Source organism: Lepidochelys kempii, chromosome 1 (genome assembly GCF_965140265.1).
Source record: "Lepidochelys kempii isolate rLepKem1 chromosome 1, rLepKem1.hap2, whole genome shotgun sequence".
Lineage (NCBI taxonomy): Eukaryota > Metazoa > Chordata > Testudines > Cheloniidae > Lepidochelys > Lepidochelys kempii.
This window is the reverse complement of record NC_133256.1, coordinates 111,612,942-111,638,501: the sequence shown is the minus strand read 5'-3', so window position 1 is coordinate 111,638,501 and position 25,560 is coordinate 111,612,942. Positions and strand designations below refer to the sequence as shown.

The following is a 25,560-nucleotide window of genomic DNA, read 5'->3' as shown; positions in this document are numbered from 1 at the left end:
ACTGGTATTGTTTCAGTTCGGTTCTGGTTCAAGTATAATTTTATCCTACTTACTTAACCTGAATTGGAACTGAACTAAAAAAAAAATTGGGCTACTGGGTTAAAGGTTCCGCATTAAGCTCAATATTCTAAAAAAACTACTGTGACCATATTTTCATTATAAAACAAGACAACAAAATAAATAGACATGTGACTGGTACTAGAAAGTATACAGTAGAACCTCAGATCAGTCAGTGGTGGATTAGCCACTGGGCCAACGGGGCCCGTGCCCAGGGGCCTCGGCCAATTGGGGGGCCCCTGGAAAAATGGGCATGCCCCGACTTGCTCTGCCTGCCCACAGCAAGCCCCCGCGCTCTGACCCCGCTCCCCAGCAGGAGCACTGGGTGGGCAGGGGAAGCCCCCATGCCCTGATCTAGCTCCCTGGCAGAAGCGCTGGGGGGATGGAGGGAACTGCAGGCAGAAATGGGGGGAGGGACCCCCACTTGCTCTGACCCACGGTCCCACAAACCTGTAATCTCCCTCTGCCTCAGAGTTACAAACACCTCGGAAATGGAGGTTATTCGTAACTCTGAAATGTTCAAAATTCTGAACAAAACATCATCGTGGTTCTTTCAAAAGTTTACAGCTGAATAGTGACTTAATACAGCTTTGAAACTTTACTATGCGGAAGAAAAATACTGTTTTCCCTTTATTTTTTTAGTAGTTTACGTTTAACACAGTACTGTACTGTGTTTGCTTTTTTTTTTTTTTTTTCTGTCTCTGCTGCAGTCGGATTGTGTACTTCCAGTTCCAAACGAGGTGTGTGGTTGACTGGTCAGTTTATAATGCTGGTGTTTGTAATTCTGAGGTTCTACTGTAATGAGAAAAGAATGACATGAGAATGAGAACAGAAGGAGGCCATCCCACAAGAGTAGGAAGGGAGAGAGGAAGTTTAGGAGCAGCCTGCATACCACATGAGGCAGCAGGGGGCCCCAGAGGCAGATCTCTGAGACTGCCCCTGGGGAGGAAAGAGGTAGAATCCTCCCTGGTCCCAGAAGTTAACAATAACTCTTCAAACCCAAGGGAAAAGGTAATGGCTCCCCAACCCTTTCGCCCCTTACGCAGGCCTCCTTTGACCCATCTCCAGTATCTGGGGCATTTCCTCCCACCAGTTGCCCCACTTGAGGCAGGGCCCAGGCTCCAAACTCAAATTTATCCTTTCACCACAGAAGTCCAATATGACACAGCAAATATTAGAGGATCTTATTTTAGTTTGCTCAAACAAATTGTTCATAAAAAAAAATTGTTTGACAACATAAAAACACTAGGAAAATGAATGTAAAGTTGAAGATAAATGGTAAAAAATCAAAATAGTTTCAATTTTAAGTTTCAACTCTCTTTTTTGAATTTACTTCCAGTAAGATTGATATTTGATTCAAATTGGTTCAAACCGATAACTGAACCATTGTTTGGGTTTTTTGTGATGGCTTGAACCAGAACTGAACCCAACACACTGACTGCAATTGAATCGGAACCTGAACCAAAACAAAATAAATATCGGTTAGACTCTCTGAATAACTGTAACATTGTTTTCACTTTGCCCCACCTGTAGTCTGGCTGATGGTCTAAGGTTGCATTTCAGGGCCAAAAGAACTAACGTTGTAGCTTTGTAATTCCTGAATTATTCATTAATCTAAATTTCTTTACCTGATTTTTATACACCAACTTGGCTGCCTGTGGTACTTGACTCTTTAGCTCTTAACAAGTAAAAGGTTCGTGCTGTGGTACTGGTGATCCAGATCAGCAAGACTTTGCTAAATGCAGCATGTCATAGCTAGAATAAGAAACTGAAAAGCGCTAAAAGGCAAAAATGCTTTCTGCACCACATGAGCTGTATCATTCATTTTATGATCCATTAGAAATGAACGTGTAATTAAAACAGTCTGTTCACATATGCAGTACCTTAAGTGAAAACAGCAAGAAAAATACTATAATAAACAAACTCTCCCATTTGTCACAGTCTTTGATTTACCCGTTTTCCTTTCCTCCAACCAGCAAAACAAAGGAGTGTGCTGGGGGGGCGGGGTGGAGGGCTGTGCACGGCCAATTGGGGACAGGGACAGGGTACCCAGGAAATGTACTAATTTCAAGTATCTCTCAGGCTCCCTCTGCTGGCGGGTTCCTATTGATTCCCCAGCAGTGTTATTAAACCTGCAGGGGTGCATCTCTGCTTGTGAGCAGAGGGACGTGTATGTTGCTATATTGGTGAATCAAGCCTATTGCAGGTGATTTACCCAGCTCTCTCTGAATCTCATTTCCTACTTGTCCACTTTGCACAATGTCATTGAGGGTGACACATAGCAACCAAAGGTGGCAAGGACCCTAGACAGCCTGTCACCTCTTCCCTGTCTGGAAGTGGTGGGGGAAATGTTCAAGATTTTCCAGTTTTAAAAAAACCTAGTTACACCACCATGAGGATGGATTCAAAACAACATAAATTGGCAAACTTTACACAAAGTGAAAAAATGTAGGAATCTGTTTCTATTATTTTTCTTCGTTCTCTTGTTTATCTTCCTGTCTTCACATGTTTTGACTGTAGCTTCTTGCATCCTCTCATTTAGCGTGTGTGTCCATGCTTTCCCTCAGCCTCATTCCTTTTTAATTGTTTTCCCCCCTTCACTCTCTTTCTTTAGGACTTAATATTTTCTTCTCTGGTTTGGCCTTTCACTCTGTTTAATTTGTATGTTCAGTGTTTCCCCTCCCTCTCCTCCTTTCTCCTCTCTCTGTCCTATTACACTTAAGCTATTTCTCTCTCTAAAGTCCACTCACCCATCCAGCCTCCTATAGCCTGGTCTTCCCTCCCCTCCATTATCACCTCTTCCTTGGTCTTGTTCCCTGCAATCTCTCCCCTCCATTTTCTCCAGCCCTATTAGTTCTCTCCCCACCCTCCCGTGTCATGTCCTCATGTTCTGCCCATAACCCTCTTCTCTCTCCTCCTCTTGTGGCTCTCAGTGCAGTGAGGTGGACAAAGGAAGGCAATGAGAACAGAATAGCACCAAAGCCATTTGCCCTTGGCCAGGTCAGAAGTGGGAAGCCAGAATCGGTCAGTGCGGGCAGCTGCTCTGGCTGGTACCATGAAGCAGACAGCCTCGTCATTCCCTCACCTGCTGTTGGTGCCCGGGGCTGTGGCTGCCGCTCCTCAGCTCACGCAGCTAGTAAGAGCCCCCGAGGCAGGGGGACCCAGCTCTGTGGCCGGCAGAGCCATTGGGGAGCAGTGACCATAGGGGAGCCCTCCTGGTGCACAGCCCCTAGCTACTCCTCTCCCTGCATCCTGAGCTACCCCGCCCCCGCCTGCACACAGCTCATAGCTACCCCCTGCCTGCACCCTGAGCTACCCCCCTGCCTGCTCACAGCAACAAGCTAACCCCTCCCTGCACCCTAGCTACTCCCCTGCACACAACCCCTAGCTACACCCCCTCCCTGCACCCTGAGCGACCCCCCCTGCCCTCACACAGCCCCTAGCAACCCTCTCCCTCCACCCTGCATTACCCTCCCTCCCGCATACAGCCCCTAGCTACCCCCTCTCTGTACCCTGAGCGGTTTTCAAACTTTTGGTGCTGAACCCCACCACACACAGCCCAGACAGGTGGCCTGCCGAGGTGAGTCAGAGGGCGGAGGTGGTGCTGCCTCCCTGGACCCTGCCATGTGGGGCCCAATCCCTGCTGGCCCCAGGATAGAAGTCAAAGTATGCCTATGCCCGAGGGCCCACCCCTGGTGAAGACCTTGGTCAGCAGGGCAACAGGGCTCTGATGAGCTGGCTGCATGAAGAAATAGTCTTGGCCCTGCATCCTCCTCTCTGCTTGCCCAGACAACGTGGATAATCAAAGGGTTTCCAGGGCCAAGCAGGTACGAGAAGGGACATGTGTACAATGCGGGTGAGCTGTTAGGGCTGGGTTTTGTAGGGGGATTCGTTGTTTGCTTGTAAACAGATCTCCCTTCCAGTAAGGTCAGTTGAGCTCACCTAGCTCTGGGCTCACTTATCATGCTTCTGAATTAGAACTGGGTGAATGGTTCATGTGAAAATTCAAAGCCAACCAAACCAGCTGTTATTGAGGCTCCCAGTCCAAACCTGAACATCATCATTCTGATTCTACAGGCAGACTGTAGGGATTTGGTACTGCCCATCTTTTTTTCCATATAAATTTGCATGGAGCTCAGGCCCTACATTAATATCTTCATGGCTCATTTTAATTATTTTTCCATTGCCAGTTGCAAAAATAGCCTTGCTGTGCAAAACAGCATTTTGGCGACATCTGTTTCTTCTGGATTTACTTGGTAATATGTAGATGCCTATTAGAATAAATTAAAGCAGGAATTCTGGATTTCAAACAAGTTAATGGAAGAAAAAAAGGTGATCTTTCTGTTCCTATAACATTTGTATCTTGTGCTGAACATTCAAACTTGAGAGATTCCCCCGTGTGGGGAGCAGTGGAGAAGGTGCAGAATTCCACCAAAATACATATTTTTCTGGGAAACATAAACAAAATATAATACTTAACCTTAAACTTCATTTTATTTTACTACCTTAATTTGTATCATGTTCCACTTCAGGGGACTTCTGGTAGTTTATGGCAATCACTGCAGTAGATGAGTAACTATGTCGTAACAGAGTTTTCACATTACACTTCCTTTCTCTTTAGAGTGCCTGTAGGAGGTGGCCAGCCCAGGAATAGCTTAGCAGGTGGGGCTCAGACAATAAAAGGATCCCCAGGAGCTGTTCACCCAGGAGGTGCAAGTCTTACAAATACGGCCACTGCTGTCAGACCTGTTGTTCCAATCACTGCACCTCAGACACACCTCCAACAACAGACAGTGTCTCCTCAGATGAATAACTGCATGAGGTATTCAGCCCAGCAAATGGTCAGCCAGACTCGCAGTGCCATGCAGATGGGTATGTATAGGCTCCCTAACGCCTCTTGCCTTACCTTCTCAGAATTTGACATTGTATCCCTCATGAACAAGCCACTGGAATCCTATTGTACCTTCAGGTTTCCTTTGCAAGTCTTCCATTTTAGTCAAAGTTCAGCCATCTGTAATAGGATATGTTTTATTGCTTGTAATATTTACAGACTTCTATTGATCTCTGGGAAATATGCTGTGTTTATCAGATTGTGCTGTTGTCACAGCTGAAATAGATTACAGTGGTTACAAATATTTACATAATTTATTTTAGAGAATAAAGCATCCTGCATACTAAGAAGATTAACGTTTCTAAGTCCAGTTGGCTTACTGACAAAAAAAATACTGCACTTATCACAAAGGAAGTAATATGTGACTTAAAATTAAGGAACTGGGCTTCAAGGATGAAAGTTCTATGTTAGGCAGAAGAGGACTCAGCACTGGTGGCAAAGGAAGATATCCAAAAAATAGTGCCACCTCTTTGAAATGTGAATAAGAGGTTGGCACAGCAGGGGGCCATTGTTGTTCCTAGTTTTCCTTTTTGATGCAAAGCATGGGTTTTCCAGAGCAGAATTTATGCTGCCTTCCTGATGTTAAATAGTTGCAATGTTGAGTGAATTAAAAGTAAATTACATGGTAGATTTTTGTGGCAAAATGTAAAGCTGTTTTGTTTTTAATATTTTATGGTGACTTGAGCCCTTGTGTTTAAAGACTGAGCTAGAGAAGTACTGGGAATGCTGGCAACTGAAGATTTTAGATTCGGAACAGACTAGACAAGGTATGCTACAATATAAAGCATAGATGCTCAGATTAAGGCTAGAAGGAACCATTACGGTCATCTAGTCTGACCTCCTTTTAACACAGGCCAAGTGGAAAAGTAATCAAATACCCATGAATCTAAATCTTATTTTATTGAAAAGCAGCATGCACTCTATTTCTTTGGTTGTTACGCATAGTGGCATATCTTTACATGCATAGAAGTCACTCTACAATGTAATCTAATTATCATAATTAATTTTTTTGTAGTTCAGAGAGAAGATTCATAGATTCCAAGGCCAGAAGGAACCACTGTGATCATCTAGTCTGACCTCCTGTATAACACAGGCCATAGAACTTCCCCTAAATAATTCTTAAAGTGTATCTTTTAGAAAAACATCCCATCTTGATTGGAAAATTGCCAGTGATGGAGAATCAACCACAATCCTTTGTAAATTGTTCTAAATTACTCTCACTACTAAAAATATACTCCTTATTTCCAGTCTGAATTTGTCTAGCTTCAACTTCCATCCATTGGATCATGTTGTACCTTTCTCTGCCAGATTAAAGAGCCCATTATTGAATATTCATTCCCTGTGTAGGTTTCAGAGTAACAGCCATGTTAGTCTGTATTCGCAAAAAGAAAAGGAGTACTTGTGGCACCTTAGAGACTAACCAATTTATTTGAGCATAACCTTTCGTGAGCTACAGCTCACTTCATCGGATGCATACTGTGGAAACTGCAGAAGACATTATATTCACACAAAGACCCTGAAACAATACCTCCTCCCACCCCACTCTCCTGCTGGTAATAGCTTATCTAAAGTGATCACTCTCCTTACAATGTGTATGATAATCAAGGTGGGCCATTTCCAGCACAAATCCAGGTTTTCTCACCCCCCACCCCTTTTTTTCCAAAAACCACACACACAAACTCACTCTCCTGCTGGTAATAGCTTATCCAAAGTGACCACTCTCCTTACTTACTTAGTAAGGAGTTACTAAGTGTAGTTACTTAGACTGTAAAGAAGTCACTCCTTGACCTTCTCTTTGTTAAACTAAGTAGATTGAGCTCTTTGAGTCTGTCACCATAAGGCATGTTTTGTAATCCTTTAACCATTCTTGTGGCTCTTCTCTGAACCCTCTCCAATTTATCAACATCATTCTTGAATTGTGGACAGCCAAAATGGGACACTGTATTCTAGCAATGGTCGCACCATTGCCAAATACTTCGACTCGAGATTCCCTGTTTGTGCTTTTGGACACAGCATCACATGGGGAGTTCATGTTCAGCTGATCATCCACTGTGACCCCCAAGTCTTTTTCACAGTCATTGCTTCCCAGGATAGAGGCCCCCATTGTGCAAATATAGCCTACATTCTTTGTTCCTACATGTATACGCTGACATTTGGCCATATTAAAATACATACTGTTTCCTTAAGCCAAGCTTACCAAGCGATTCAAATTGCTCTGTGTTAGTGACCCGGCCTCTTCATTATTTACTATTCTGACAATTTTTGTGCCATCTGCAAACTGTATCAGTGCTGACTTTGTTTCTTCCAGGTCATTAATAAAAATGTTAAATAATGTAGGGCCAAGAACTGATCCCCATTAGAAATACACCTCTGATTCCCTGTTTACATTTACATTTTGAGTCTTATCAGTTAGCCAGCTTTTAGTCCATACAGTATGTGCCATGTTAATTTTATATCTTCTAGTTTGTTAATCAAAATGTCATGTGGTACCAAGTCAAATGCCTCACTGAAGTCTAGGTATAGTACATCAACACTACAACTTTGATAAAGGTAGTAATCTCATAAAATATATATTGAGTTAGTTTGACAGGATTTATTTTCCATAAACCCTTGGTGATTGGCATTAATTATATTATCCTCCTTTAATTCTTTATTAATCAAGTCCTGTATCAGCTGCTCCATTATCTTGCCCAGGATTGATGTCAGACTGACAGCCTATAATTACCTGGGTAATCCTGTTTATCCTTGGCACAACATTAACTTTCTTCCAGTCTTTTGAACTTTTGTGGCGTTCCAAGACTTACTGAAAACCAGCATTAACAGTCCAGCAAGCTTCTCACCCAGCTCTTTTAAAACTCTTGGATGCAAGCTATCTGGACCTGCTGATTTAGAAATGTCTAACTTTAGTTGCTACAGTTTATCATCCTCCTAAGAAACTAGCAGAATAGAAAGTGTTGTTATATATGACTACATTGTGACAGGTTGGACCCTCACTTCTGGGATGTCAGTTGATGTTCTGGGGTCCCACCCATCCCTCCTGCCCTGCTAGCCTGGGTTTCCTTTGCACTGGGTTGCTGTGCCAGGCTCTCAAGCCCCCTTCCAGCACACACCCAGGCAAGACCATTCAGTGGCATGCATCCGATGAAGTGAGCTGTAGCTCACGAAAGCTTATGCTCAGATAAATTTGTTAGTCTCTAAGGTGCCACAAGTACTCGTTTCTTTTTGTGAATACAGATTAACACAGCTGCTACTCTGAAATTTGTCTCTTCAGGTACTTTTAGCAGACTTTCTTCTTGGGCAGGAAGGAAACGGAGAAGAGTCCTGTTTGCCTTACTCCCCAACCTTAAATAAGATTTACATAAGGCTGGAATCTTTTGTTTCCCAGTCTTGACTGCCCCCTCCTTTTGGTGGAAAATTACTAGAAGTCCAAGATTGTGTTTAGTACCAGGCAGCAGGACCACCTGACCTAGTAGTGTCACAGCTACGTCCCAGGACACCTCTCAGGAAGGAGAGAGATTTGTATCTTTAAAGTCTTATTGTTTCTTCCTAATGGCCCATCAAAGCTGATGGCCTGTTGTCTGGTGGGTGTCTCCCAAATACACACACAGTTGTAATTGTTACATAGCCATTATGCCTAACTTTAAATACAGAAATGATACATGCATACAAGCTGGATAATCACATTCAGTAAATCATAACCTTTCCAATGAAACCTTACAAGACGCATCTTGCATAAAATATGTAGTTAGGCCATATTCATATCATAACCATATTTCTATGAAGAATATGGGGTGTAACATCACATACATTACCCGTTTTCCCCCCAAATACAGAACAGAGATATCTATTGAATGTGTCTTCCTTTTCTGTATTATTACTGATAATTTTACCATTACCATCTAGCAATGGCCCAGTACCATTCTTATGATTATTTTATGATTATTTTTGTTCCTAATAGATTTAAACAATTTCTTCTTTCTTTTGTCTGTAAGTCTGCTGGCCATAGTGTTCTCCTTGTGTCCCTTTGAGTCCCTTATCAATGTTTTGTAAGTGCTTACTTCTTCCTCAGATGAACAGATCAGCAAGTTCTCCAGATTTTCTCTCCATCGCTTGTCTAGTCACCAGCAGCTGTTGTAGTTAGACTACGCATGATTTGAAACATATTCATGGTTTGGGAAGGCTCAGGAGGCAGGAATGAAGTGCTTGTTGGAAAGTAGCATTAAATATGTCACTATGTCATGTATCTTGTAATAGTAACCAAGTTAGCATCAGTTTACACAGATCTGGCAGTATAATATATCTTTGGCTCTCTGGAACCTTTCAGGCAGCTCCTGTTGCTTCAAATGGCCATGCTGCCATAAAGAAGTATTCTCATGGAGCTAAGACAGGATGTCGTTGCAGGATAATTTTAGCCTAGGTAGATGCATTAGACCCTCCTTTTCCCATCTCTCAGCTAATCCTTGTAGCTACCTTCTGCCTTCAGAAGCTACCTGCCAGCATTCCCTGCGTTCTCCTTGTCCCATGTGGTTTTGAGACCACATCTCAATATCCTTCCAACATCTTGGCATGCAGAGTAGTCAGAGAGCAAAATAACTCAGGAAATATAGTTCTCCTGCCACTTCATTTTTTGTGCTTCTCATACTTTCCATGGGTATTTGAGGTTTATTTTGAAACCTCAGAAAAAACAACAACAATATATCATACACAATATGTAACTCACAGAGTAAAGGGGAAAATTAGCAGAATTTCCAACGTTGATTTAAGGAATACTCCAGTGCAATTTCGCTTTCGCCAATCCACAATGGCCACAATAGGCTGCTGTTCAGTAGCCCAAATCCTACAGAGCTCATCTGCATCTCGTCCCTGGAGAGTGAAGACACTTAATCCTATGTCTTAAAAAAAATGAAGGTACTTCCAATGAAATAAAATTATACAATATTCAAGTCATGCTCTTGTTGGCTTGCCTCATACGTGAATAACAAATCAATTTTTTCACAAATCCACTAATGTAGAAATATACAGAAAATTAAATATGAGCCGTCCAGAACAAAAACAGTCTTCAGTGAGCATTGCTAAGTAATAGCATGATGGACACAGCACAATCCAAACCCACAGATGTTCAGAGCAAAGACAACAATAGACTGTCGAAGCCTTGCTTACAGCGGAGTCTTCTCTAACCATTTCTTTTGCTGTTTTTGGCACTGTCAGTTTCCTTCAAGCCTAGAAATGCTGGCGCCTGTATTAAATAATGCATGTCAGTATGACTATTGAATCAACCTTAAATCTAGAGGAGGGTAGCAGCATGCAATGAAGTTCCATCATTTGTATTCTTATCCCAGAGATCTATAGAAATACCATTTCACCTTGGAAACCAATCTGGCTTTAGCAATATTTTCAGACCTTGAACACTGGCCTTATGCTTGTAGAGGGCTTGCACATTACACAAAGCCCAAACAAGTGTGCTGCTTGATTAGCCTACCCACAAATACAATTTGTACATAAAGATTGGGAGGGGATGAGTTAGGTGGGAGTAAATCAATTTTAACCATTTCTAACTTGTATTTGGATATGGTCCATATATTTCATTACATGTTGTTAGGTGATCGAGGTAGGGAAGCCAGTAAAAAAGAAAATGACAACCTGGAGAAAATCTGAATTCGTGGACCCTTACTCTTCCCAGAGGACAAGGTTACAAAAAAAATTCAAGACAAATAAGTGACAGTTTGGTGGATTGCTAAATTCGACATTGATTAAAAAAAAACTCTGTTGGATCGGGGAATAACTGGAAAAGAGAATCATACCAACATAGGAGTTGCTGTACTGGAATATATCAGGTGTCCATCTAGCACAGGTGTCCATCTAGTTGATTACCTTCCAAAGGTGGGTAATATCTGATGCTTCAAGAAGACGTTAAAAAAAATCTCAATAGGCATCCAGTGTTGTGTGTATTACATGGGAATAATATTAGGGGTGGAATTGCTTCATGACCTCAGATGGTGATCACTTTATACACTGAGCATGGGGGTGATGCCCTTTGCCATTTTAAACCCTAGCAATGTAAGAGCAGGTGCTGTTCTGACAGATATGAATAGAAAATCCTTTTTAGAATTTTACTAGAATAATGCTGATCAGTAATATCCCATGACAGAACTCCACAGATTGGTTTTAGTGCTGCATAAAAAGTATTCTTAAGAAAGGGGATTTTAAGAGAACTACCGAATTGTTTAAGTGTTGGGAATGCCTACTCTGGCATATTCTTCTCCACTGTACAAAGCAATGAACCCACCTGGAGATCAGAAAAGCCTTAGGCATGGAAATGAAACTGGAGCTCTGTGCTTTACTTTTTGACACATAGAATCATAGAATATCAGGGTAGGAACGGACCTCAGGAGGTCATCTAGTCCAACCCCCTGCTCAAAGCAGGACCAATCCCCAATTTTTGCCCCAGATCCCAAATGGCCCCCTCAAGGATTGAACTCACAACCCTGGGTTTAGCAGGCCAATGCTCAAACCACTGAGCTATCCGTCCCCCCTACATAAAGCATTCTGTAGTTTCCTGGATCTTTGGAGATCTGGCATTGATAGTCAGTGTGTTGTAGTTATTGTTATATAGATGAGCAGCAGTTCTCTGGTTCTTGGTGGTGATCTGCTGAGGTGAAGTGGAGTTCACCTATCTGGGGAAGGAATACTAAATGATTTTGCATAGTCCCTTTAGGACTTTCCTGGCAGAAACAAAGCTGATCTCAAACGTGCTTTAATGATTGGCACTACTTGACTTGTCTTGAACAGCATAGTAATTTGTTATTCTCTTTTTTAAAGTGCCGATGCATGTTGTTAAGGCTAAAATATAGTACAGTTTTTCGTTTCTTTAAATCACATTTCAAAAATACAAGATCAGTTTTAATAATCTAAATTAGTCCCTGCTGATATAGGTTTAACAGTTGAGAGCTCCAGAAATGATCAAGAAGTTAACAGTAACTATTAGAGTGAAGTAGGAATTTATTTTTAAAATGGAGTATATTTGTGTTTACTTTGAAGAGTAAATACCATGGACACTCAATGATTGTAGAAGTCAACAGTACACTCAGTGAGCTGTTTACAAGATGTGGTGGGAATTGTGGGTTTTTATTTTAAAACACTGTGTGTTTCATATGAGGGAAAGACTTTCAGGTAGAGCCACATAACTGATTTTTTGATTCACTGGCAATTCTGAAAAATTGGAGAAAAAAATCTGTTTGACCTGAACCCCATATTTTTTGTTGGTAGTGGTGCTGTCTTCCATCCTCCCTACACACACTCTTATACCTGAAATCCCAGTGGCTAGGGCACTCACCCGGGAGGTGGGAGACAGGAGACTTAAGTTTGAATCCCCATGCGGGAATGGGGCTACAGGCTATCCTAGAGTACGGTAGGTTTCTTTCACTCTCCCTTAAGGCTGTTCCACTTCGTATAAAATACTTAAATTTTTATTGGGGCAAGGACCTGTCCCCATTCCCGGGTAAGTACTCTAACCATGGGCTATAAAGTCACTCTCATTCTCTGTCTGGGGGTCTAATGACCATTCAGGTATTTTATACAAAGTAGAACAGCTTCAGCAGGATAGACTGAGAGAAAACTACATCAGAATAGCCAATAGCCTGGTGGTTAGGACACTCACCTGGGTTCAAGGCCCTGCTCTAGAGTGGGAATGCGAACCTGTCTCCTATGTCCTAAGTGCGTGCCCTACGCATGGGGCTGTTGGGGTTCAAGGGAGGCTGGCAGCACCACAACTTGCTCATTTTTGTGCCCTTATGAATCTAGCCCAGAAAACCAAAAAGTGTCACTTTTATACATGTCAAAATGATTGATTTAGACATTACTGAAATCTTTTCTTTGACTGAAACAGTTGGCCAAAGTCGACACAAATTCACACAATGTTTTGGTTGACCTGAATCTGCATTTTTCAGCAAAAATAGGTTTGGATGAAAAATTTTGCCCCACTCTTCTTCCAGTACAATACATTCTGATGTTAAGACAAACTTTTACCTCTCCTGTGAGCAGTTTAACACTAGGGAGTAAAGTAAGTTTATCATAAAGTAAATAAAATTATCTGTTACTTTGACCTGTGTCTGTACTTACAAGCTGCATTCTTTGCTTTGTTTTCCCCCTGTTATTCTTCAGTAGCACACCCTTCTGCCCAGGTACCAGAGCGGCCCACGGCAACTGTCTCACCACTGAGAACCCAGAACTCTCCATCCCGTCTCCCAGCCACTGTGGTTAGATCACACTCCATGGCTTCTCCACAACACGTCCACCAGTCCCCTGTCCAAGTTATTCCTGGAGCACAGTGTGCCAGGCCCATCATTCCTCTCACTTCAGCAGCAGCCGCCATTACTCCTCCAAATGTCAGTGCGGCCAACTTGAACGGGGAGGCAGGAAATGGGCCAGTCAGCAGCTTGGTGACTTCCAGCCCAACCAACACCTCCTGCAAAGCAGAGGAGAGGAAAAATGAAAAGGTAATTGCCTTCTCTGGTGTAATTTAGCAGTGGGGGAAGCAGAGTGCCTTTTTGAAAATCTTGAATGATAGCTGACTTATTTTCTTCTTCTGTTTCCACCAAACATCCTTGCTAAAACCATATATTTTTGATTAATGCCTCTTGTGTGTGTGAGGAGAGATATGATACTTCCCCTGGTTAATCTGTCAAACTCGCATGTTTAACAAGCTTGCTCCATTTATAGACTAAGGTTTTTCCTAGCTCACTGTCATAGAAAAAGATATAGAAACAATCCTCTAAGTGTCAACGGTCCCCCATGCCAACGTTTAAATAAGGGAAGCAAAGGACAAACATCAAGAGATGCTTTTGCTCACCAGGTTTTCTATGAGAGGCAGAAGCAGCATTTCATCATGTAACCACTGGGCATCCACATCTACAACTATTTTCATACTTTTTAAGTCTGTTCATTGGTTATACTGTAGCATTATCCACTTGCACATGAGAAATGAGTTTTGCTGTTAATCTGTTACATTTCTACTTTCCGGCACTTGACATGGTCGGTGTCTGAATCTTACAGATTTGAAATAGCATAGAAACACATTATTGAAGAGACAGGCTTCACAACCAGGTGGCCAAGTCAGAAACTATCTGCCTAATTACATGGAAGAAGTTTTATGAGGTACAAGCCTTGAGTGATGGTGATGGAAGCATAATAGAACACTGACATGTAAATGGTAGGAGCTGTTAACAGTTCTGTAAACATCTCCATTTCTTTCAGAAAATTGCATTGCCATGGTTCAGTGAAACAGAGAACTGGATTAAATATGACTCACTGCAGTATGTGATTGATACATTGTAGATTCAAGCTTCTAGGAATCAACATTGGAAACAATATTTCAATGTCTGCTCCTTAAACGTGTTGCTAATGAAAGCCAGGGCTTTAAACATTCTCAGCCTTTTTAGACTCTTAACAAATATTTTGCTTTCACCCAGAGTTTACCCTTTGCAAACAGTTCCCATATATCAACTCTGAGAGTTGTTCACTGGACACCATAGCAGAGCCTACTGATAAACTCTGCCTGGAAGCAAGCTGTGGCTTGTGTTTGAACAGCATGAGAGGTGAGGAGTCTAGCTTTCTCCTGGATTTGCAGAATATATTTTTTTCTAAATTCACTAAGTCATTCCATAGTGACAGACATGCATGGGATAAACATTTACTGCATCCACAATAATGCTATGTTTGGAAATCTCTTGAGTGTGCTGAAGGAAACTTGGTAAATATGACGTGCTCAGGTTCACAGATAAATACTAGTTTCACAAAGATGAGGAATGTGAGTTTTAAAATCCCCTCTTAATCCTCTCTCTTGAGTATCTTCCTGGTGTCTTTCAATAAAGAGAAGAAGGGCATTGAATTCTTCCCTGGATGTGAAATTTAGGTATCTGTTTCCAAAGAATGAATTCCCAACTAACACTGAATGTTCCATGATACATGACTGGTATAATACTTTTTTACTTGCAACCCGAGTTACTACTTTTGTAAGGGAAAGAAAACCTACAGTATATTGGCAAATTTAGTGGAAGATCTATGTTGCCTCAGAAATGTGTTCCTCGTCAGGACCTAATGTAGTGGGATTTTGGTATTTTTTTAAAAAGCTCAAAAAGGAATCCAAATGTCCATACATTTTTGTTGATACATTTCTAGTAAGATTCCACATTAAAACTACACAGGCCCAGTTATACTGTGTTGTTTTCTAAAATATTTGTAAATTCATCCAAACATATAAATCTTAAAGTTATTGACTTTGTCTGAGGGAAAATAAAAGCCATATGTTTCAGAGTAACAGCCGTGTTAGTCTGTATTCGCAAAAAGAAAAGGAGTACTTGTGGCACCTTAGAGACTAACCAATTTATTTGAGCACGAGCTTTCGTGAGCTACAGCTCACTTCATCGGATCCGATGAAGTGAGCTGTAGCTCACGAAAGCTCGTGCTCAAATAAATTGGTTAGTCTCTAAGGTGCCACAAGTACTCCTTTTCTAAAAGCCATATGGTTATTTGATCTTTACGGACAATAATCAATAAACTAACTATATATTTCAGAAATGCAAAGTATTCCTGAAAACTGATAGTCCTTGCAAAAAAGTGTGGAAGAGGAAGTGATTATTAAAATGGTAAATTGGAATCTTAGAGGCTTGTTCTTCTCCTTCTGAGGGAGAGACAGGCATATAACTGTCATGTGAATTGAGCAATAGACCCCAAACCTATTCATATTGCATTTCATTCTTATCTTATCCCCTCTTCTTAGAAGCAGCGATTGAAGTTTGTCCAGTCCAAACTATGCCCCTATTCTCTGCACAATCAGAATAAAATCTGAATAGAATTTTTAGGAAATTGAGATTCAGGCTAGTAACAAATTTAAAGCCACCTGTTACTAGAGAAGAGCCTGAGCCACAAAGTTGAGATTCAGGTCTGGATAGAGACATAGGTCAGCCATACAGTTCAGATATGAGCACAGTCCAAACATCCTCAGATTTTGTTGTGAGCCCATCTCATTGTGGTTTAAAGGGAGGCAGCAAAAGTAATCCCCAAGGTTGAGTTTTTCAGAGCAGCGCAGGGGATAGAGCCACTCCTCTCCCATTACATTTAATCCCCAGGGACAGCTTTTAAAATCTCAGACATCAATCCTCTGTTTCAACCTATTTTTGAAACGTCTTGGCCAAAACTTTCTAACCTGGCAAACTTCAGAAACTAAATTCATATTTAGGCACTATGTGAAGGTCACTGATTTTCAAAGGAGCCGAACATCCATTGACTTCCTGGGAGCTACTCGCAGGTCAGAAGGCAGAATTTGGCCCATTGCAGGGGTTCAAGTTAACTGTGCAATTGCAGTCTTCCTTCAGCCTTACACCTTCTCCCACATTTCTCTCCCCTAGGACTAACGGATCCCTCCCTGAAGCAGGGGAGACACCACAATACCAGGTTGGGGGCAGATTAAAGGGAAGCAAGTAGAACAGAAATCAAAGGGGCAACAATGTATGGGAGGCCCAAGAGGAGAGACAGGCCAGTAGTGGAAGTTGAGAGGTTTAACAGGAGTCACTGCACAGAACAGCAGGAGGGGTGGAAGCAAAGGGGTAGAACAAGAGGATGAGGGGCACAGTGGGAGTCATGAAGTGCTGGGCAAAGGACAGGGAAAGGGACACATGATACACACCAGGGAAGAGGGTCAGCTAAAGCCAGATGGGGGAGAAAGCCCTGTAATTCTCATAGTTGCTCAGTGCTGCAGGACACCAAACCCCTCAGGCACCAGTAGACTGCCAGGTGTACCACGACTCAGGCATGCCCTGAAAGTGCTTCAGCAGCTAGACCTAGGCGAAGTGAAAGGGTATTTTACTAGGGCTGGCAGGAAAAGGGAAGCTGGCGAATACCCTGGGTACAGAGGGTTAACCAGTTACAGTTCAAGATGAGCAATAGCGGTTCTGGTTGGGCCTCCTGCGGCAGCCCAATCAAGAATTAGGGCTCTTCAGACCTATAGCCTGGGGTGCCCTCTCCAGTCCAGTCTCTGTTCAAGGAAATGGGAGTTTGTGGATTTCCAGGCCAGAATCGCTTAATGGTGTGTCTCTCCTTGGGGCCCCTTTGCACTGGCTCCCTGCCCAGCTATGCTACTCCCTCATGAGGAGGGGGGTCTACCAAATTCGCAGCCATGAAAATTGCATCATGGACCATGAAATCTGGTCTCCAGCCACCCAGCTCTGAAGGCAGAGCAGTGGCTGCTGCCCAGGTGCCCATCTCCGAAGGCAGCACTGCCAGCCAGCAGCAGCAGAAAAGAAGTAAAGGTGGCATGGAATTTAAGTAGACCCCTACAATTCAAGTAGACCTCTACTCATATTCTTCATACAGACTTGCACCCAGCTGTCATGTCCAGCAGCCTGTTCCACATGCAGCCCTGCATGCATTTCCTGGGAGGTCCCTGCAACTGGCTGCTTTCCAGCTTCTGGCTCACCAGGTGACTGCTATTTCCCGAGAGTGCCCAATCACTTTCTGGGTCAGGTCCTTCCTCTTACATGGCCAGGTAAAAGGGAAGTGCAGTGGGAATGTGGCTAATGGGAATCATTTTCCCCTGTCAGAAGTGCCTTGTCATTTCCTGGGCCAGGGTCTTTCCTTCTACCTAGCCAGGGGAAAGAAGATGTTCAGTGGGGAGGGGGCAATGGGGAATTGTAGTTTCCTGCTTAGCGGTTTCACCACAGACCTCCCATCACAAGCCATTATGGGGTTCATAGGTAAACACTATTCTGCTCCAGGAACAAAATATCACCGCTCCAGGTGTCCAAACAAATTTCCAGTGGATTGAACAGAGACTCCCTAAAATGTCACTGGGTCAGAGGGAAGATAATGAAAAATAAAAGTGAATGCAAACTGCTTCATTTTATGGTAGAGATTGTGTCTGAGTTTCTTCAGTTACTTATCTAGTTAATTACTAAGTAGCTACTAACTCGATCTGTAGCTGTGATCCCTACTAAACTTTCTGAATGAGAGAGAGATCTCAGCAAGAGAATGAAACTAAAGACCTGTGTTCTGTTATTTAATATATATCGCCCACACACACACACACACACACACTGTTTAGCACCTCTGATAAAGCCGATTATTTGAATGAATTAATCCATTTCTCATTAAACATGCTCCTTATTACTTTAATCAAATCAAGCAAGTCACACTGGGTGGTTTGACCACTCTAATTAAACTTCCTGTAAAATCCACTCATTTCATTTTTGATGAGAATTTTGATTAAATTCCTGTAAACATCTGGCACCGTGTCTGCTAAAGTTGAGGATAAGTGATTGCTCTTGTGAGTAGCCTGTTAATTTATCATAAGTTTTACTGGCTCTTTTTTGCTTTAACAGCTAGAATGTACAAAAATGTTTGAAAAGTGGCAAACCAAAATTAAACAGTTGTTCTAAGTGTGCAGAAAAAAAATCTGTTTGCAGCTTTAAAATAGGGTAAAACTAACAAATGAGTTCCAAGAATCTATGCAGGAGCTGCGTAAATCTGTTAAACAGATCACAGGAATGGGGAAAACATATCATATTGCTGTTTATTGGTGTTAAGGTAACGAGATTTTCAGAAAAAGCCTCTGAACAAACACCTACAGTTTTGCATGTACAAATCGTGTAGATAATAGAGGGAATAGATGTCTTTTTCCTCACCTGTGTCACTTGCTTGTACAAATTCAGGTTATTTAGCACAAAAATAGTTATGCTCACAAAGTTACAGATGCAAATTTGGAGGTTGGATAGAAGTCCCTTTGAAAATTTGGCTCGGTAAAATAAGAGAAAGTGTTAGACTGTCTTTTTCCTTATTTCATAGTAAAAGTCTTCATCCAGATTGCCTGTTTAAACTGTGACTCTAAATCACCAGACTGATAGGTTCAGTGTATAGTACTAAAATTCTGCATAAAGGACCTGATCCTACAAGAGTCAGAGCCCCCTCAGTTCCCAATGACTAAGTTTTAAAATCTGTTTTGCAGCTTTTTCATATATTATTAACTTGTGTGAAAGTGAAAGGATTTTTATCACTTTGTATCTACTAAAAAAATTGAATTCTTCTTTCAGAAAATGGAGGGTCAGTCTGAATTGTGCGGTGCTGAGCACCTTCAACTCCCACTGACTTTATTAGATATTAAATGACCAAAATAGTGGTCACTTTGGGACAAGTAAATATAAAAGAAGCTAAGGAAGCAATATGACTAACACTACATTTTTGGAAGTGGAATTCAATAATCTTGGTAGAGATGAAGTGATACAAATTTTTTTTGTTTTTTTTTTCTTTGAAACATTCACCTGAGAAGAAAGTGGAAGACAAAAAAAAAAAAAAGCATGGCAAAACTAAAAAAGTAAATTACAAAAAAGCACCACGCTTTAGTTCCTCTTCTAGTTTGATTTCCTCTGAATGTAGAAAACAAAAGTAGTAACATTGTCAAGTTTTGCATCAAAAATATAAGAAGCTAAAAGAATAAGTTCTGTCCTGTGAAAGAGCCATTTCTTTTCAACGCACTATAGCGGGCTGTAGTCACCACTAACGATCTCCAGCTTTCCACACTTTAGAAGGCTGATCTTGTGACCGTCAAGTGATTCACCAGAAACTTGGCCCGTGAGGGAAGCCTTTTCTTCCAATCGTGTGAGTTCAGGCCACAGAGTGCAGATTTGGGGTAGAGAGCTCATGCTTCAGATCTCTCTAGCGCCTTCTCCTCCATCACTAAAGCTCAATCAAAAGGACAAAAAAACTGGCAACCAACTGATGAATATTTTTCAGGCTGGCAATTAACCCAGCCAAAAGCATGAACCCCAGCTGTCAAAACATAGCATACTTCTGCTTTACAGGAAAACAGATGGTCTTTTTGACTGGTGGGGGTTCTTTTGCTTAGGTCAAAGCCAGTATGCCATTGATCAAAATTTCTTTTTCTTCTTCAGATTTTTATGTTATGAAATGCTTTCAAACGCCCCACAGAAATTTTGCATCTTGATTTTGCTGCAAAGCGGCCTCTGAAAGCCCATTTTTCCTGTATTGTAATCAGAGGATCCCTCATATATCCACAGGGAAATTTTCCTGGTATCATCGCTAACGTCTCTGTGCTGTACTTTTTGGCTATCAGTAGAGCTGCTCAGGAATTTTCGAACAAAATGTCCCCACCCACCCACCCACCTCCAACAGAAAATACCAGAAAGAGCTGGTTTAGACAAACCTAATTTGAAAATTTTTTGAAAAACAGTTCTGAAATTGTAGAAATGCCCCATTTTGACTAACAAAATGTTCTATTTTTGATTCAAAATGGCTTGACATTTTAGTTAACTTACAATAAAAATTGTTTTAAAATTATAAAAAGTAAAAATTGAAACATATTTTGATTTACCGGATCCAAAAAATGTTTGGATTATTGGTTCTCAAAAATTGTAGATTTACTTTTCACCCCCCATTTGGATGGGAAAAAAATTGAAATCTCAAACTCTTGTAGGATAGGAAAGTTGTTTCCCACCGAGTGCAAGCTATAAGGGGAGTGAAACCAAAGAAATTGTGAATGGAGAATGCTTTGGCTTCAAGATGACACTATGTGAACGCCAAGATGTAGCATTTTGCTCACACCTACAGAGGTCTAATTTTATAGTGAATAGGGCCTGTGTTGTTTACTAAATCCTTAGCTTTGCTTGGGGGAAAACCAAAGAACTGACAAAAGACAAGGGCACACAAGGGAGAGCTGGAAACAAAAAGATAAAGTACTGTGTATGTTATCTGAAAAAATATAGGATCCAAATTTGCAGGAAGGACAGGCAGGGAAAAAAGGGAGGAGGTATTGCCTTATATATTAAAAATGTATATACTTGGACTGAGGTTGAGATGGAAATAGGAGACAGAATAAAAGGGTAAAAACAAAGGTATTATCATGATAGGGTCTACTACAGACTAACAAAATCATCCAAAGCACAGGACTTGGTGGTGATGGGGGAATTCAACTACCCAGACATATTTTGGGAAAATAACACAACAGGGCACAGATTATCCAACAAGTTCTTGGAATGTATTGGAGACAATTTTTTATTTCAGAAGGTGGAGAAAGCTACTATGGGAGAGGCTCTTCTAGATTTGATTTTTGACTAAAAGGGAGGAACTGGCTGAGAATTTGAAAGTGGAAGGCAGCTTGGGTGAAAGTGATGATAAAATGGTAAAGTTCATGATTCTAAGGAATGGCAGGAGGGAAAACAGCAAAATAAAGATAATGGATTTCAAGAAAGCAGACTTTAGCAAACTCAGGGAGTTGGTAGGTAAGATCCCATGGGAAGCAAGTCTAAGGGGAAAAGCAGTTTGAGAGAGTTGGCAGTTTTTCAAAGAGACGTTATTAAGAGCCAAGAGCAAACTATCCCACTGCATAGGAAAGATAGGAAGTATGGCAAGAGACCACCCTGGCTTAACCAGGAGATCTTCAGTGATGGGAAACTCAAAAAAGAGTCCTACAAAAAAACTAGATCAAATTATGAAGAATGAATATAAACAAATAACACAAGTATGCAGGGACAAAATTAGAAAAGCCAAGGCAAAAAAAAAGAGATTAAACTAGCTAGAAACATAAGAAAACATTCTACAAATACATTAGAAGCAGGAGGAAGAGAACTCAATGAGCGGGGAGGAACAATAACAGAAAATGTGGAACTGGCAGAAGTGCAAAATGACTTTTTTGTTTTGGTTTTCACCAAGAAGGTTGGTGGCGATTGGACATCTAACATAGTTAATGCCAATGAAAATGAGATAGGATCAGCATCTAAAATAAGGAAAGAACAAATTAAAATTACTTAGACAAGTTAGATGTCTTCAAGTCACCAGGGCCTGATGAAATACCTCCTAGAATACTCAAGGAGCTGAGGAGATATCTGAGCCATTAGCAATTATCTCTGAAAAATCATGGAAGATGGGAGAGATTCCAGAGGACTGGAAAAGGGCAGATAGAGTACCAATCTCTAAAAAGGGAAATAAGGACAACCCGGGGAATTACAGACCAGTCAGCTTAACTTCTGTACCCAGAAAGATAATGAAGCAAATAATTAAGCAATCAATTTGCAAACACCTAGAAGATAATAAGGTGATATGTAACAGTCAGCCTGGATTTGTCAAAAACAAATGGTGACAAACCAAGCTAACAGCTTTCTTTGACAGAGTAACGCCTTGTGGATGGGGGGAAGCAGTAGACGTGGTATATCTTGACTTTAGTAAGTCTTTTGATACTGTCTCACATGACCTTCTCATAAACAAACTAGGGAAATACAACCTAGATGGAGCTCCAATAAGGTGGGTGCATAACTGGTTGGAAAACCTTTCCCAGAGAGTAGTTATTAGTGGTTCACAGTCAAGCTGGAAGGGCATAACAAGTGGGGTCCCACAGAGATCAGTTATGGGTCCGGCTCTGTTCAATATCTTCATAAATGGTTTAGATAATGGTTGGCATAGAGGGTACACTCATAAAGTTTGTGGACTGTACCAAGCTGCGAGGGGTTGCAAGTGTTTTGGAGGATACGATTAAAATTCAAAATGATCTGGATAAACTAGAGTAGTAGTCTGAAGTAAATAAGATGAAATTTAATAAGGACAAATGCATCATACTCCACTTAGGAAGGAACAATCAGTTGCACACATACAAAATAGGAAATGACTGCCTAAGAAGGATATTGTGGAAAGGGATCTGGGGGTTGTAGTGGATCACAAGCTATATATGAGTGAACAGTGTAAAACTGTTGCAAAAAAAAAAAAGCCAACAGCATTCTGGGATGTATTAGCAGGAGAATTGTAAGCAAGACACTAGAAGTAATTCTTCTGCTCTACTCCACACTGACAAGACCTCAGCTGAAAAGATGTGGACAAATTGGAGAAAGTCCAGAGAAGAGCAACAAAAATGACTGAAGGTCTTTAGTCTGGAGAAGAGAAGACTGAGAGGGGACATGATAACAGTTTTCAAGTACATAAAAGTTTGTTACAAGGTGGAGGGAGAAAAATTGTTCTTAACCTCTGAGGATAGGACAAGAAGCAATGGGCTTAAACTGCAACAAGGGAAGTTTAAGTAGGACATTAGGAAAAGCTTCCTAACTGTCAGGGTGGTTAAGCACTAGAATAAATTGCCTAGGGAGGTTGTGGAATCTCCATCATTGGAGATTTTTAAGAGCAGATTGGACAAACACCTGTCAGGGATGGTCTAGATAATACTTAGTCCTGGCTTGAGTGCAGGGGACTGGACTAGAAGACCTCTCGAGGTCCCTTCCAGTCCTGTGATTCTATGACATGCATCAAAAAATAATCAAATTGGGCTAGAAAGTGTAGTGTAGCACACACCATCAGATATTTCAGTGAAACGTATGCTCTCAGATGGGGTCAGTGGGTGAAAATGAAATGGTGATGTGGTAGAAGGAGCCTAAATGCTCTTTATGGGCGGCAGGAGGGATGGACATATCTGTATGGAGGCATTGTCCCAGGGTGCTCACTGCTCACTCACTGCTAGGATGCCTCCACTTGGCTACTCTAGGGATTAACTCCTTCCAGATCCAACATCCCCTTTTGTTGCTCATGTGTGTGCCACACAGCCTCTTTCTGTGACTCAGGGTGCTCTCTCTTCTTGGCATGGGGTGCTCCCTCTTTGTGGCTTGGCTCTCCGGCCTGGTCACTGTTTCCCCCCCACCTCCTTTTTGGGATATCAAAGTCCCACAGGACAAACCATCCTTCAAATCCACTGCTTTGATTGTACCACTTCCCCAGTGGCTGGTAAGAGAACCCAGGCGCACCCTCTACTCAGGGTTCCAGCTCAGGGACTCTGATCAGCAGCCAAGCTCTGCAACATCCCTTCTTGACGCTGTTTCCCTGGGATGTTTCCTACTCCGCTTCTCTCAAGCTTCCACTCCACCACCCTTTTGGGTAAACCCTTCCTTCAGAGCCTGGATCCCAGGGCTACTTCTCTCTCTCTCTCTCTCTCTCTGAGTTTCCTTCTTTCCCTCTGTAGTGTCCAAAGAGTGACGGCAGCCTTCCACACTGCAGGCCCCTTCTGCCATCTTTTTCTGCAGCCAACTTGTTGGCTTTGTACTAGCCCCGCCTGTTCCTTCTCCTCTGGGTTCCATTGTCGATTTGGGGTTACTTAGGCCATCTAATTCCCTCAGGGTTGGCCTGTCCACTTAATTGGCCCCTTCTCAGCCCCATTAACCTCTTCTAGGCTAGTGTAGGGTGAAAACCCCACCACAGGCAGGTAAGTGGCAGAAGGGTGATGTAAATTAAGATACCCACCTGTCCCATGCAAAGGGACACTCACGTCACAGCAGCTCTCAGCAAAGTTGTGGAGCACACTCAGCTAGCATGAGAGAGGAGCAGCCTCAGCCCTCCATTGATCCTGTTTTCCATTATATCCCTCCTGAGCATCTATCCAGCTTCCCAGGTCTACCCCCAAAGCTCAGCACTCCCTGTCTCAGCAGCCCATCACAGATGCAGTCCACTGTGAGGATCCACCAGTTCTGAACCTGGTTCCATGGGCACTCGGGCCACTGCTGCATCCACACCACTACCTGATGGTTCTACTAGTGACTGGAGAATTGGGAGCTCTAAGGCCTTATCCTCCACTAAAGGCACTGCCCACAGCAGCTTGAGTGGAGGAGTACCAGAGTCCCTGATTGGGCTGGGTCCACTATTTAAGCGGGAAGGAGACACAGGAAGTTGTCTGTGCAACACTGTGGAGCATCGCTTGCTGCTGCTCTAGACCCTGCTTTATGCTGTCTGACTCCTGCCTTTATCCCCAGTTCCTGACTTCGACCTTGCCCTGTTCCTGGCTCCTGCTCCAGCCCTGGTCCCTGAACCCTGTTGCCCTGGTTTCTGACTGCTCCGGTTCTGAACTTAGGCTATGGCTCTTTGGCTTACAACTCAGTGCTGACCATTGACTTGGGTTCCTGTTTTCTGTCTGACCCTGGCTCCAACTTTTGACTCTGAGACATAGCTCCTGACTTCAGACCTGTCTATTAGCCTCTGGTTTCTGAACACAGTGCTGTTCAACCAGGCCAGACTGCCCATGTCCTGGGCACTGGTACCAGTCTGCCACAAACCCGATACATACTCCCTTGTCTCCCTATAGATGATGATGTGGGCCGATTGTAGCTCCTAATTGCTAAGACTGTTGATCTCACAATTCGTGTACAGATGTAAAAGAATGCAGTATGAGCTCTGCATCTGTGATCTTGCCCTGCCCTCTGTTTTCTGATCTGTGATGCACACACCATAAGGTGGCAAACCCCTCCGCCTTCCAGTGGATAATCAACCTGGCAAATTCCAGATAGATTAATTCCAAGTGCAGAACATACTAAAACATCACACATTGAAAAACAATTCAAATCCATCTCTGAAAACAATCTGTAATATGTCAGTATTGGTGGCTCCATGACCGCCTCACATTCCCACAGAGTGCTAGAGCAAACTAGGTTGACTTACTTGACTTGCCTTGACTTGATTTACCCTAAGAACATATGAGCCAGCTGACTTTCAGCAACTGAGAGTTGAGACAGGACTGGGTGGTCATTGATGTATAGCAGATATTCCAGATGCCATAACAAGTGTACTTGGATACACTTGGTTTC

At 42.2% G+C, this 25,560-nt stretch overlaps 1 protein-coding gene across 5 annotated transcripts in view; it reads left to right on the top strand.

Moving 5' to 3' along the window:
* Positions 1-25,560, top strand: part of SH3RF3 (SH3 domain containing ring finger 3) — a 383,024-nt gene that overhangs the window by 329,640 nt on the left and 27,824 nt on the right. For 4 of the 5 annotated variants that reach the window (XM_073350770.1, XM_073350780.1, XM_073350750.1 and 1 more), the window contains 2 exons: positions 4,679-4,929; positions 13,109-13,443. In XM_073350770.1, the coding sequence (XP_073206871.1) occupies positions 4,679-4,929; positions 13,109-13,443 (586 nt within the window). The remainder of the gene's footprint in view (positions 1-4,678; positions 4,930-13,108; positions 13,444-25,560) is intronic. The other variant, XM_073350759.1, reaches the window with a different exon arrangement.